The sequence below is a fragment of the Hordeum vulgare genome, chromosome 6H (assembly GCF_904849725.1).
Source record: "Hordeum vulgare subsp. vulgare chromosome 6H, MorexV3_pseudomolecules_assembly, whole genome shotgun sequence".
Classification (NCBI taxonomy): Eukaryota; Viridiplantae; Streptophyta; class Magnoliopsida; order Poales; family Poaceae; genus Hordeum; species Hordeum vulgare.
The window spans coordinates 546,492,110-546,507,026 of record NC_058523.1 but is presented as its reverse complement, the minus strand read 5'-3'; the positions used below and the strand labels follow the sequence as shown (position 1 = coordinate 546,507,026).

Genomic DNA, 14,917 nt, shown 5'->3' with positions numbered 1-14,917 from the left:
GTACGCTGCAGCGTTCTGATGTTGAGACCGGCCGGGTGATTGGGCTATGGCAGGAGGAATTCACGTTGTTGCAAGGAGGAAGAGGAACAATCCGCATCGAGAGGAACAATCCGTATCTTGACTGTCATTTGCAAAAAATGGTTACCTGGCATTTTTTATTATGTTTAAGTAAGCAACATCAAGAAAGCCGTATAAAGTATAAAGAATACAAGTTGGAGCAACACGTTCAAAATTATTTTTTCAATAAAAAACGCTTTATCACTTGAAAATTTAAGTGTTACTTAAAGGATGCTCAAAAATAATTAGGCAGTAAGAAGAGAAACAACTCAATCACCAATTCTGCTGTTGGATCGCTATTCTATCAGGTTGAAGAAAGCCCTTGCATTCATCTTCGGTCAGTTACACCCAAACTCCATATATATTCCGTCATCCCCTCACAGAAGGATAGACAAGTACACACTAAATTAGTAATTTGTAGATGAGATGAAAGAAGGTCGAGCTCGTCCAATTCGAACTGGCCGCGATCGATTGCAGCGTCTAGCAGCCTTTTTCGGTGTCCGGTGATGAATTCTGACGAGTTTAGGACGGATTCCGATAAACTCCACGGCGTCGTGTTTGCTCCGACGAGGTTTGACCGGTATACGGGGTCCCCTCGGTTCGGCCTTCCAATCTTCAAATATAAGGATTTCGTATATTACTTTTTCATGCCCATGAAAAATTTTACGGATTGAACCATTTTTACGTTTTTTGTTCTGAACACTTTTTTAGATTAAAAATTATAAAACCTAAAAAGTTTAAGAGTTTGACTACTTTTGCGGGATCGTTAGAGATGCTCTAACATGGCTGGCACGCTCTGCCATGCTCGTGTTACTACAGCCAGAGCCTATCAGTACACGGATTGTACGTGCTGCTCCCCCTACAGTTTTCATCTCAAAAAATCGTGTTGTGCTGTGCTGCAGGCCATTAGCGTGCAAGCATGGGGCAACCTTTTCCTTTTAGTGCTACTACCTAGCTTGGATTAGCTTAGCTTAACTTGTGGGTTGACTTTGATCAGGAGACGTCCACTCGTGGTGACCAGCGGGCATCGATTCCTCGAAAGGAGAAAACACGGAGGCTGAGGCTGAGGCTGAGGTAGGACGCCAGAATCGCAACGCATATGCAGCGAGTCAATGGGGCGAGCTGACTCCTTTCGCAGGAGCTTCACCGGCCTTCTCATGGACGGGTACACGGAGGCTGATATTAGCGTCAGTGCCGGCCACAAACTGTTCACTGTTGCGCGCTGGATTAGGCCTCACACAACAACTCACGTAGGCAACCAAATTTATTTTTATTTTTTTGAAAAGGAAAATAGCCGCCGGCCATGCAGCCATTTTATTTAAGCACGTGAGTTCAAACAAAGTGCAAGATTCAGCTAGAGCACGAAGGCTCGAAATAAAACGGAAATTACATGCCACATTTGGCCATATCAACACAGACTACTACGATGAGTATACACCTAGCCCTTAGTTTGTCGTCATCCATGTCGGTTGAAGATAGCCTGCGCTGCCGTTTCTCACCTGTTGCACCCAGCAACCAAACGCTCAATAGACTCCGCAGACATGAGTAACGACCACATACGAATTAAAGTAATTGCTCTATCTATGACTTGCAACAAATTAGTAAAGTTTTTCCTATTAAAAATCATATCATTCCTACTCTTCTATATAGCCCATAGCATTGCACATACTCCTATCCAAATATGTTTAGCTTTGTTAACTTCCACTCCATTAAGCCACGTCCCAAATAACGTGTTCATAATCAATGAAGGGTTATATTGAAAGCTATATGAATAGTACGTCATAAAAGTCTAGCCAATGAACCTTCGAGAAAGAGATATTTGATAGATTCATTGTTGATACAAAAATAACATCTACAGTTACATGCCCTGAGCAAGTTATCTTTCGTGAGTACTACTCCTTTAAAAAATAAAGCCGTTCTTGTTCCTGTTCCTCCGCAAGAAATTATTCTGTTTTCTTTTCGAAAATGGTAAGTACCTAACCTTATGGATAAACCTTAGTTGACTTGAGGATGATGACTTTAATTAACGCACATGGTAATTCTTTACACAAAATTGTCATGTTTGCTAACTAATTTTACAATTCTTGCACCAACTACATTTGTCATTGTAAACGTTTGATTTGCCATGTGTTCATACTTGACGTTCGGGTGTTATCAAATTACTCCCATTTTTGTTCGAAGAAAATGAATCTAGTCATTAATATTTTGTCTTCGTTTCGGTTTACCACGGAACAGACGTGAATATTCTTTTGTGTTCAAAAAAAAATAGAAAAATAAGAAAGGAAAAGCAAGTCCAAAATCCAAAATAAGCTTTCTTGTTTGTCGTCTCGTCTGCAACTATGCGCCTCTCAGAGAGTGACGTAGCTCAGTTGATTTGGCGCGGGAGTTTGCAGCCAGCCCAGGAATGTTCGATTCTCGCCTATAACATTTGATTTTCATAGAGTTTTCGTTTATAAAAAAATGACAACATGCTAGTCTAATCGGGATTGGTCTTGTTCTTTCTAACTATGCGCCTCTCAAGTACTAGTACTAGAGGAGGAAGTCGAGTCAGGGAACAGGCCGCGGGACAACAAGTAAGAGCAGGAAGCTGCCGCGGAGCGCCAAGACCACGCCGGCGAAGGTCGACGTCCAGCGGCCACCTTCCGCCTTGCGCGGCCGACGGCCATCGTCACGACGTGCAGGGCAGCCCCATTCCCGATTGAGGCCAAAGTGAGCACCTAGGGTTTGCTATTTTCTTTTCTAGTCCTGTTATTTCCGTGTCAAATACCAAAATTACCGTATCGATCTTGTACAGTTTTTGCTTCAAACTTGATTTAACCAGGATTAATCGGACTTGTAGTCGCAGTCCCTAGAGATTGGGCTTCGTTGCAGCCACCACCAATACTACTAGTACCAGTACTGGCCTACTGGGTGCTCCAAACTTGACACATCATACAGGAATGTTAGCTAGTGTTTCGGCTATTTAGCAGTGAGGCAAATTGAGAGACTTCTGGTTAGAAAAGAAGCAACTTCCAACACCAATGCAGAGATTTCAGCTGTAAATATTGATTATTGTCCGCCCCACACATTTGTGCGGGGGAGGCCAAGTTGCTTTGGCATTGATGAAAGCAATAGGAAAACAGAGCTACCGGCCTTTTATCTCTGAAGAAAAGTTCAAATTGACAGAATAGCTCGGGCCTTTAACATCAATGCATAGTGAAATTTACATAAAAAGATTCAGCAATTTGGTACCTGGCCTTTAGAATGAAGAAAACAATCCAAATAAACGGAAATATTTGCGACATAAATCTATGTGCAGTATATCAAAACTGTTCTAGGCGTGTAGTGTATCTCTCAACTGTTCATTGAGAAAAATGCTTCTTTTACAGCAATTACTTCGCTGTAAATTTCATGCATGCTTGGGCGATCTTTTGGTGACTCGACGGAGCATAACAACCCAAGTTTAACGAGTTGCAGAGCACAGATATGCATCACTGTAGTTGCCCTGTATTCTTCTATTTTGGGGGTAATAGTAGGTTGATCTCCAATTTTTGGCATAAGACTGGGGCGAAGAACGCGTTCAATTTCTGAAAGTGATGCATCTACGTACTTCTGGAGTGTAAGGCCATTACCGAATGTTTCATCCGTAGGTCTTTTCCCTGTTAGCATTTCTAAAAGTATAATTCCGTAACTATAGACATCGCCCTCAGTTGAGATTTGACTGCCCATGCCATACTCTGCAGCGATTGGAAACAAAAAGTTATGACAAGCACTATAATCAAAAGTAAAATAGTAATTCAGGCTAGTTTTAGTTACCCACCAGGAGCGATGTATCCAATAGTCCCCCCTGGTCCAGCTATGCTTGTTGAGCTGCTCTGAGCTTCAGATGAATAACCATGAATTAACCTTGCTAGCCCAAAATCACAGACATACGAAGTATCATCATCGTCAAAGAGTATATTGCTTGGCTTCAAATCACAGTGAACCACTGGTGGGGTGCATTGGTTATGAAGGTATTCCAGAGCAGACGCAATGTCTACTGCTATGCATATCACTGTTCCCAAACTCAAATCAGCATTGTTCTGGAGCTTAGCATGAAGTCGATTCTCAAGGCTACCATTTGCCATATATTGGAAGACCAGAGCTTTGAACTCATTCCCCATCAGATCGTAAGTTGAGCATGCAGTTATGACACTCACGAGATTTCGGTGCCGGATGTTCCGCAAAGCTTTGCACTCAGCAATAAAGCTATCCAATGCACCATACTGATTAAGTTTGAATACTTTAACAGCAACCGAGCTGTCTTTTCCATCCAACTGACCTTTATACACTATCCCGAATTGCCCAGAACCAACTATATTGGTTGGAGAGAAGCCATTCGTTGCTTTGCTTACATCATTGTATGTTAGCCTTTTAAACTCTGTATATGTGTGGTCAATAGACTGACTTGATCTCTCCCTCTTCTTTCTCAAAATATGGAAAACCAGGAAAACCAGCCCTAAGATCAAGGCCAATGCAACAACAGCTGACAGAGCTGCCAACAATGGAACAATGAACTTGCGCTTTCTCTGAGATGCCGAGGTGGAGCACCTGGGTAAATCATTGACTTGAGCATTTGAACAAAGAAGTGCATTTCCTTGGAAAGAAACACCACTTGTGTTGTCAAAGACTCCACCTATTGGAACTGGCCCCTCAAAGTTGTTAAAGGACATATTTAGGTACTGCAGTGAAGTGAATGTCTCAAGGAATTTTGGTATTGTACCGGATAAATTGTTTTGGGAGAAATCTAATGCTTTGACACCCTTCAGGTTTGCCAGTGATTGTGGAATGCTTCCTTCTAGGTGGTTCCCGCCTAAGTTCAGTGATTCCAACCGGACACATGCACCAAGTGTGGATGGAATTTTACCTGTGAGTTTGTTGTGCGAAAGGTTCAAGGAACCAAGGTTTATCAAGCTACCAATTTCTGGAGGTATGGAGTCTCTGAACTGGTTATGTGATATGTCAAGTAACCAACTCAGCTGATACAACTTGCTAAACATGGGCCCGTTGATGCTCCCATTGAGGCCATTGCTGGAAAGGTTTAGTGCCACCAATTTCTTGCAGCCAGCTAAACTTGTGGGTATGCTTCCAGTTAATTCATTTTCTTGTAAATAAAATTCCGTCAGCTGATTCAAGTTACCCATGGAAGGTGGAATTTCTCCAGAGAACTTGTTCCAGGATAGGTCAAGAATAAACAAATTGCTTAGCTGGCCAAGAGTAGAAGGTATAGGCCCTGTGAAAAGATTGTTATCAAGGTAAAGTAGGGAAATTTCAGACAGGTTCCCAATCTCCAAGGGAATGGTGCCAGATATGTAGTTTGACTGCAGAGTCAAGCCATTCATCCTTTTCGGCAGGGTTGCTACAGAACCAGCCGGCAAATTACCGCTTAGTTTGTTTCCACCCAAGTTCAGCTTTTGCAGCTCTGTACAATTTGCTAAGGATGACAAGAATGTCCAGTCTCCAGCTTCTAGCTGATTTGAGTGCAGCATTACAACCTGCAAATTCGACATGGAGCCGAAGGAAGGAACCACCCCGCTCAGCGAATTGTTGCCGAGATACAGGAACTCCATGCTGGAGGCATTGGCTAGCGATGCCGGAATCTCACCCTCAAAATGATTGTTAGACATGATCAATGAATTGATGTTAGAAAGAGTGTTCCCCATATCAGAAGGAAGTGTTCCTCGAAGATTATTGTTGGCCAACCCAAGGAATCTCAGCAAAGGTAAATTGTAAATAGATGGTGGCACTATCCCTGATAGATTGTTGTATGAGAGGTCAAGGAATTGCAGGTCTGATAGCTTGGATAGATCCGGAATGTTTCCCTGCAACTGGTTTTGCGCAATTAACAGACCGGTAAGCCGTGTGAGATTTCCTACTGAGGGCGGCACAGTTCCGGTTAGGCTGTTCCCTGTTAAATCGAGGTAGTCGAGCTTTGAAGGGAAGTTTGTGAAAAGTGGAATTGACCCAGAAAGATTGTTCATCGAAATATGTATTTCTGTGATGGTTAAGCTGTTGAAAAGAGCTGCCGGTATGGCCCCAGCAAGACTGTTGTTTTGTAGAGAAAGGTAGCGAAGTGAGGTACAATTTGCCAAAAACAGCGGGATTTCTCCATTGAGAAAGTTGTTGGTGAGACTGACAGACTCCAAAGCCGGTGAGCTCCCGAGTAGAGGTGGAATCTCACCAGAAAGTTCATTGCTGGACAAGTCTAGAGAGGAAAGGTTGCGGAGCGTACCGAGGCTCAACGGGATCACACCTTCAATGGAGTTGCTTCTCAGTGCCACGACCTCAAGGCTAGAGCATAACGACAGTGATTGCGGGATCTCTCCGCTGAGCGCGTTGGAGCTGAGGTTGAGGTACTGGAGTCCAGTGAGCCGGCCAATCTCTGGTGGGAGATGACCGGAGAGCTGGTTGCTCGGCAAGTGGATTCGCACCAGCGAGGTGAGGTTGGACATGCAGGGTGGGATTTCGCCGGTGAGGCCTTGTGCCTCCAAGTCCAAGGCCACCACTACTGGTAGTTGTGGCTGCCTTGTGCACGAGACACCACGCCAACTGCAGAAATCTGGTGAGGTGGTGTTCCATGTGGTGATGGAGAGGCGAGACTTGAGGCAGAGCAAAGCGTCTCGGTTGTTGTCGGATTCATCAGCTAAAGTTGTCAGCAACAAGGGATGCAAAACCGATGAGATGAGGATGGCCAACACCACTGCCCAACCCATCTGGTTGATATGAAACCGTGAATTTTGGGCTGATCTGATTCTGGAAGAGCAATAATTTGCTTTTTATAGAGGTATGTTGCTGGGTTGTAGAGGTCAGGTCACTATTCACTAGTCTTTAGCTGATTGTTCTTGGTGCATGCAAGTCTAGTTTTGGTTCAGAACTGAAACTTTGCAACGTGCCGTTTATAAACTTCTGGAACTATGGTTGGAGTTTCCTCGGTGGAAGAGTACCAGTTTGTTAGTCAATACATGTCCACATTGGATGTATGTCAAAAATTGAATAATATTAACTTGGACTATAAGATTTGTTAGTTTGTAGTAATAAGTCATATAAGTTTCTAACCCTCTGAACAGGACAATTTCCGGGCAATGAACTTTATGAAAGTTCTGCGAGAAAAACCTATCCAACATTGTTAGTAGATCATAACTAATGCGAGGTTTGCAAGTCGTATAAGTTTATCTGTCCCTGAATAGGACAGCTGGGGACAAAGACGTTTCTGAAAGTTCTAGGAGAGGAACATGTCCAACTTTGTTAGTAGACCGTAACTAATGTGAGGTTTGTCAATGTCCCTGAACAAGAAAATTAGGGGCAATGATGTTTTGAAAGTTTCGGGAGAAGAACCTGTCCAACTTCGTTAGTAGACAGTGACTAATGTGACCATATTAAACTTAGAAGTTTCCGTAAAACGTCGTGTGCTGCTTTGCGTAACAAGTAGTTGATGCAGAAAAATAGGAGCACGCACGCACGCCGCTGCCATCGGAATACCATTTCCCATTCAACATGGTCCGGTCAAAGATTCTTGTTCACCTTTGACAAAATTTTCTCTGTTTACTTTGCCGTCTTATAAAAAAACATCACTGTCTTTCCAGTCAAAGTTACTGAAAGTTCTTGTTTAGTTGTTGCATGTTTTCTGTATTACCGGTACAGATCCTTTATTTAGACGAAGACGAAGCATAAGAACCAACCATAGTGAATGCAGCTGCCTTCATTTGCCTCACAATGGCTTGGTGGTACCTCTTGGTTCTTCGAGTTGTTACAACTGGGATCATTCTGCTCGTTTTCCTGAACCGTGCGGCATCTTCATCACGTATGTACTCTGCCTTGCGAATCTACTAAGTGAAATCTGTAGCTTTCTTTAGAGCAGGTTGATACCAGTTTTATTCACAGAAATGGAGTTTTTTTAATAAGGCAATGTCTACTTTTTAGTTTTTACTATTTGTTCTTTTTGCGGGAACTACCAGGACAAATAATCTCCCTGCATCTCATGATATCCTGACTATTAGTTTGATTCCAGGAATGTTCTCATTTTCACCTGATACACTCTGATGAGCCATCAGGAGTAGATCACCTTAGGTTTAATATAGTAGAAACCCTTATTATTATTGTTATTATTATTATTCGAAAAGGAGGGCACACCCCCAGCCTCTAGAACTAACATGGAGTTTTTTTTTTTTTGAAACCTCTAACCGTAGAACAAAATGTTCTAAGACATATTTTATATAAAAATTACAAATACAAGTCTGTGAGGCCAAAATTAACTAACATGGAGTTAAAATTCATTACAAAGTAATTTGATTGGATGTCCTATGCTTTGCTAGAAGTTAAGGCCATTATAGTGAAGATGGGTAACGTGGTTCCTTTTATTACCAGATATACATGTAGAGTTGTATTTTCTCTATACCTAAATAATAGTAGTTGGGGAGAACTAGTCTAGTTTTCTTCAACTACAGTAATTTAGGTGCAGAGGGAGTAGTAACCTATAACCAAGTTGTGTGTGTTTTTTGCAGAAGCCGGGCCCATTTGTCCACCTTGTCTTTGCTGCCAATGCAGCTGTGGACCGCGATGAACGATTATACATTCCAGCATTTTCCCCGGTATTACCATTCCGCAGAAAGCCGATGAGCCTAGGCTCAGAAATGAATATTCGATGACATTCTTCTCTTTTTACACTATTTTCGTCACTGTTGTTTTGAGGAATTATCATATATATGTATATTCGGTTGCGCCATAGTAAAATAATATACTGGTGTACCGATTAATGCTGGTCTACTGCACATTTACCTGACCTAAGGCTGGGAGCACTATACCATAACTTGTACTCCCTTTGTCAACTAATATAAAAGCGTTTAGATCATCAAAGTAGTGATCTGAGGCCCTGTTTAGAACCATCCAGATTATATAATCCAGTTTTTATAATCTATTTTGTCTTCAAACAGGACAGATTATGATGTAGATTACAAAAACTAGATGGACAGATTATTAAAAACTCATAATCTACTCTACACTAGCTAAAATCAGATTATGGATTGCTAATGACCCATTACCCTTGTAAAGTTGGAGGTAATTACATTCCTACCACCGCCACCCTCCTTTTCTTTTAAAAAACAGAGGACAGACAGGTCATTATGCAATGTAAAACCTGGATTGCAGTTTATATAATCTGGCCTCCAAACATGTCCATTTAGATTATTTTTATAAACCAGATTATATAATCTATCTTCATAATCCAGATTATCATAATCTATTATGGTTTCAAACAGGGCCTAAACGTTTTTATATTAGTTGACAAAGGGAGTAAGTTGTAACGATGAATGCAGAATGCTGATCTATTATCAATCTCGCTGTTCATAAGGGCATGAGCAAGGTGCCAAGCATGTATATATGCCCAAACCGGTGCCTAAAAAGTGAGATAATTTCAGGTTCTTTGTCCTCGTCTCACTTTCTTTGATACAATCTTTAATACATGAATAAAAGGCACGGTATTTGGTAAAATATGCACTGTATCAAAATGCTCAATTAATCGAGAGAAAACGAAAATCTAATTTGGTGGAACCAGACAAGTTATGTACTACTAAGCTCAGTTTGCGGTTGTCGAACTGTGTTGCGTTTTTCTTATTTTGTAAAAAATGTGAAAAATTAGCCACCAAGGTATGCAAAAACAGGTCACCCAAGCACTTAGAAAAGATTGGCAAACGGGATTGTCATAATCCACCATAACGCTAAACTCAACCTGATACTTCACATTTTTATTGAACCACCTGATACTTGACATTGACTGGACTAGATTATAACGCTATTCTTTGGGCTAGCGACTAGCAACAAAAACAACAACAACAACCAAGCCTTTCAGTCCCAAACAAGTTGGGGTAGGCTAGAGTTGAAACCCATAAGATCTCGAAATCAAGTCATGGCTCTGGAACGTGGATAGCTAACTTCCACGCACCCCTGTCCATGGCTAAGTCTTTGTCGATATTCCAAACCTTCAGGTCTCTCTTAACGGACTCCTTCCATGTCAAGTTTGGTCTACCACGACCCCTCTTAACATTCTCAACACGCTTTATCCGTCCGCTATGCACCGGCACTTCCGATGGCCTCCATTGAATATGTCCAAACCATCTGAGACGATGTTGGACCAGCTTCTCTTCAATCGGTGCTACCCCAAGTCTCTCTCGTATATCGTCATTCCGTACCCGATCCTTCCTTGGGCTAGTGACTAGCGCTCAGAAAAAAAAGGTGTTGGAATTATGTCCTAGAGGCAATAATAAATATAGTTATTATTATAATTCCTGTATCAAGATAATCGTTTATTATCCATGCTATAATTGTATTGAATGAAGACTTATATACATGTGTGGATACATAGACAAAACACTGTCCTTAGCAAGCCTCTAGTTGGCTAGTCAGTTGATCAACGATAGTCAGTGTCTTCTGATTATAAACAAGGTGTTGTTGCTTGATAACTGGATCACGTCATTAGGAGAATCACGTGATGGACTAGACCCAAACTAATAGACGTAGCATGTTGATCGTGTCATTTTATTGCTACTGTTTTCTGCGTGTCAAGTATTTGTTCCTATGACCATGAGATCATATAACTCACTAACACCGGAGGAATACTTTGTGTGTATCAAACGTCGCAACGTAACTGGGTGACTATAAAGATGCTCTACAGGTATCTCCGAAGGTCTTCGTTGAGTTAGTATGGATCGAGACTGGGATTTGTCACTCCGTGTGACGGAGAGGTATCTCGGGGCCCACTCGGTAATACAACATCACACACAAGCCTTGCAAGCAATGTGACTTAGTGTAAGTTGCGGGATCTTGTATTACGGAACGAGTAAAGAGACTTACCGGTAAACGAGATTGAAATAGGTATGCGGATACTGACGATCGAATCTCGGGCAAGTAACATACCGAAGGACAAAGGGAATGACATACGGGATTATATGAATCCTTGGCACTGAGGTTCAAACGATAAGATCTTCGCAGAATATGTAGGATCCAATATGGGCATCCAGGTCCCGCTATTGGATATTGACCGAGGAGTCTCTCGGGTCATGTCTACATAGTTCTCGAACCCGCAGGGTCTGCACACTTAAGGTTCGACGTTGTTTTATGCGTATTTGAGTTATATGGTTGGTTACCGAATGTTGTTCGGAGTCCCGGATGAGATCACGGACGTCACGAGGGTTTCCAGAATGGTCCGGAAATGAAGATTGATATATAGGATGACCTCATTTGATTACCGGAAGGTTTTCGGAGTTACCGGGAATCTACCGGGAATGACGAATGGGTTCCGGGAGTTCACCGGGGGGGCAACCCACCCCGGGGAAGCCCATAGGCATTGAGGGTGGTGCACCAGCCCTTAGTGGGCTGGTGGGACAGCCCAAAAGAGCCCTATGCGCATTGGAAGAAAAAAATCAAAGAGAAAAAAAAAGGAGGAGGTGGGAAAGGGAAGAAGGACTCCACCTTCCAAACCAAGTAGGACTCGGTTTGGGGAGGGAGACCTTCCCCCTTGGCTCGGCCGAAGCCCTTAGGGGTCCTTGGACCCCAAGGCAAGGCTCCCCCTCTTCGCCCTATATATACGGAGGTTTTAGGGCTGATTTGAGACAACTTTGTCACGGCAGCCCGACCACATATCTCCACGGTTTTACCTCTAGATCGCGTTTTTGCGGAGCTCGAGCGGAGCCCTGCTGAGACGAGATCATCACCAACCTCCGGAGCGTCGTCACGCTGCCGGAGAACTCTTCTACCTCTCCGTCTCTCTTGCTGGATCAAGAAGGCCGAGATCATCGTCGAGTTGTACGTGTGCTGAACGCGGAGGTGCCGTCCGTTTGGCACTAGATCGTGGGACTGATCGCGGGATAGTTCGCGGGGCGGATCGAGGGACGTGAGGACGTTCCACTACATCAACCGTGTTCACTAACGCTTCTGCTATACGGTCTACAAGGGTACGTAGATCACACATCCCCTCTCGCAGATGGACATCACCATGATAGGTCTTCGTGCGCGTAGGAAAATTTTTGTTTCCCATGCGACATTCCCCAACACTGGCATCATGAGCTAGGTTCATGCGTAGATGTCTTCTCGAGTAGAACACAAAAGTTTTTGTGGGCGGTGATGTGCGTTTTGCTGCCCTCCTTAGTCTTTTCTTGATTCCGCGGTATTGTTGGATCGAAGCGGCTTGGACCGACATTACTCGTACGCTTACGAGAGACTGGTTTCATCGCTACGAGTAACTCCGTTGCTCAAAGATGACTGGCGGGTGTCAGTTTCTCCAACTTTAGTTGAATCGGATTTGACCGAGGAGGTCCTTGGATGAGGTTAAATAGCAACTCATATATCTCCGTTGTGGTGTTTGCGTAAGTAAGATGCGATCCTACTAGATACCCATGGTCACCACGTAAAACATGCAACAACAAAATTAGAGGACGTTTAACTTGTTTTTGCAGGGTATGCTTGTGATGTGATATGGCCACTGATGTGATGTGATATATTGGATGTATGAGATGATCATGTTGTAATAGATAATATCGACTTGCACGTCGATGGTACGGCAACCGGCAGGAGCCATAGGGTTGTCTTTATAACTAACGTTTGTGCTTGCAGATGCGTTTACTATTTTGCTAGGATGTAGCTTTAGTAGTAATAGCATGAGTAGCACGACAACCCCGATGGCGACACGTTGATGAAGATCATGGTGTGGCGCCGGTGACAAGAAGATCGTGCCGATGCTTTGGTGATGGAGATCAAGGAGCACGTGATGATGGCCATATCATGTCACTTATGAATTGCATGTGATGTTAATCCTTTTATGCACCTTATTTTGCTTAGAACGACGGTAGCATTATGAGGTGATCTCTCACTAAAATATCAAGACGAAATTGTGTTCTCCCCGACTGTGCACCGTTGCTACAGTTCGTCGTTTCGAGACACCACGTGATGATCGGGTGTGATAGACTCAACGTTCACATACAACGGGTGCAAAACAGTTGCGCACGCGGAACACTCGGGTTAAGCTTGACGAGCCTAGCATGTGCAGACATGGCCTCGGAACACATGAGACCGAAAGGTCGATCATGAATCATATAGATGATATGATTAGCATGGGGATGCTTACCACTGAAACTATGCTCAACTCACGTGATGATCGGACTTGAGCTAGTGTAAGTGGATCATGAACCACTCAAATGGCTAGAGAGATGTACTTTTTGAGTGGGAGTTTAGCGAGTAATTTGATTAAGTTAAACTCTAATTATCTTGAACATAGTCTAAGTCCACTTTGCATATATTTGTGTTGTAGATCATGGCTCACGCGACAGTCACCCTCAATTTTAATACGTTCCTAGAGAAAGCTAAGTCGAAAGATGATGGAAGCAACTTTGTAGACTGGGCTCGTAATCTTAAGCTAATCTTACAAGCTGGGAAGAAGGATTATGTCCTTAATGCTGCGCTAGGAGATGAACCACCCGCTACGGCTGATCAGGATGTTAAGAACGCTTGGTTAGCACGTAAGGAGGACTACTCAGTAGTTCAATGTGCAGTCTTGTATGGCTTAGAACCGGGACTTCAACGTCGCTTTGAGCATCATGCAGCATTTGAGATGTTCCAAGAGTTGAAGTTTATCTTTCAGAAGAACGCCCGGATCGAGAGGTATGAGACCTCCGATAAATTCTATGCTTGCAAGATGGAGGAGAATTCGTCTGTCAGTGAACATGTGCTCAAAATGTCTGGGTACTCAAACCGTCTAGCTGAGCTGGGCATTGAACTCCCGCAAGAAGCTATCACTGACAGAATCCTTCAATCCCTGCCGCCAAGCTATAAAGGCTTTGTGTTGAACTACAACATGCAAGGGATGAACAAGTCTCCCGGCGAGTTGTTTGCGATGCTGAAAGTCGCATAGTCTGAACTCCGTAAAGAGCATCAAGTGTTGATGGTGAATAAGACCACTAGTTTCAAGAGAAACGGCAAAGGCAAGAAGGGTAATTCGAAGAAGAGCGGCAAGCCTGTTGCCAATCCGACGAAGAAACCCAAAGCTGGACCTAAGCCTGAAACAGAGTGTTACTATTGCAAGGGTATGGGTCACTGGAAGCGCAATTGCCCCAAGTATCTGGCTGAAAAGAAGGCGGCCAAAGAAAAATCAGGTATATTTGATATACATGTTATTGATGTGTACTTAACCGGCTCTCGTAGTAGTGCATGGGTATTCGATACCGGTTCTGTTGCTCATATCTGCAACTCGAAACAGGAATTGCGGAATAGACGAAGGCTGGCGAAAGATGAAGTGACGATGCGCGTAGGAAATGGTTCCAAGGTTGATGCAATCGCCGTCGGCACAGTTTCACTTCAGTTACCATCAGGATTAGTTATGAACTTGAATCATTGTTATTTAGTGCCTGCGTTGAGCATGAACATTATATTTGGATCTTGTTTATTGCGAGACGGTTACTCTTTTAAGTCAGAGAATAATGGTTGTTCTATTTCTATGAGTAACATCTTTTATGGTCATGCACCCAATGTGAGAGGATTGCCCATATTGAATCTTGATAGTGATACACACACACACATAACATTGAGACCAAAAGAGTTAGAGTTAACAATGATAGCGCCATATTTTTGTGGCACTGCCGCTTAGGTCATATTGGTGTAAAGCGCATGAAGAAACTCCATGCCGATGGACTTTTGGAGTCACTTGACTTTGATTCACTTGACACGTGCGAACCATGCCTCATGGGCAAGATGACTAAAACTCCGTTCTCCGGAACAATGGAGCGTGCAAGTGACTTGTTGGAAATCATACATACCGATGTGTGTGGTCCGATGAGCATGGAGGCACGCGGCGGATATC

General features: G+C 43.2%; 1 protein-coding gene and 1 long non-coding RNA gene across 4 annotated transcripts; one reads left to right on the top strand and one right to left on the bottom strand.

The window, feature by feature from the left end:
- The first annotated feature begins 2,584 nt into the window (after positions 1-2,584).
- Positions 2,585-8,828, top strand: LOC123404691. Of its 3 annotated transcripts, none has more exons than XR_006611895.1 (3): positions 2,585-2,766; positions 7,686-7,876; positions 8,577-8,828. It is a non-coding gene; the product is annotated as an uncharacterized LOC123404691 (long non-coding RNA). The 3 variants fall into 3 exon arrangements; XR_006611896.1 differs by lacking the exon at positions 2,585-2,766 and adding an exon at positions 6,787-6,859; XR_006611894.1 differs by lacking the exon at positions 2,585-2,766 and having other exon boundaries at positions 6,804-7,876.
- Positions 2,773-6,788, bottom strand: LOC123404690 (receptor kinase-like protein Xa21). Its single transcript, XM_045098628.1, has 2 exons — positions 3,857-6,788; positions 2,773-3,773 (listed from the first exon to the last, which is right to left on the bottom strand). The coding sequence occupies exons 1-2, from the start codon at positions 6,786-6,788 to the stop codon at positions 3,391-3,393; spliced, it is 3,315 nt and encodes a 1,104-aa protein (XP_044954563.1). The 3' UTR covers positions 2,773-3,390.
- Positions 8,829-14,917: the final 6,089 nt, after the last annotated feature.

Coding starts and splice junctions, on each gene's coding strand:
- LOC123404690 (XM_045098628.1), bottom strand. CDS start 6,788: ATGGGTTGGGCAGTGGTGTTGGCCATCCTCATCTCATCGGTTTTGCAT. Junction 3,774..3,856: donor TATTGGATACATCGCTCCTG/GTGGGTAACTAA, acceptor CAATCGCTGCAG/AGTATGGCATGGGCAGTCAA.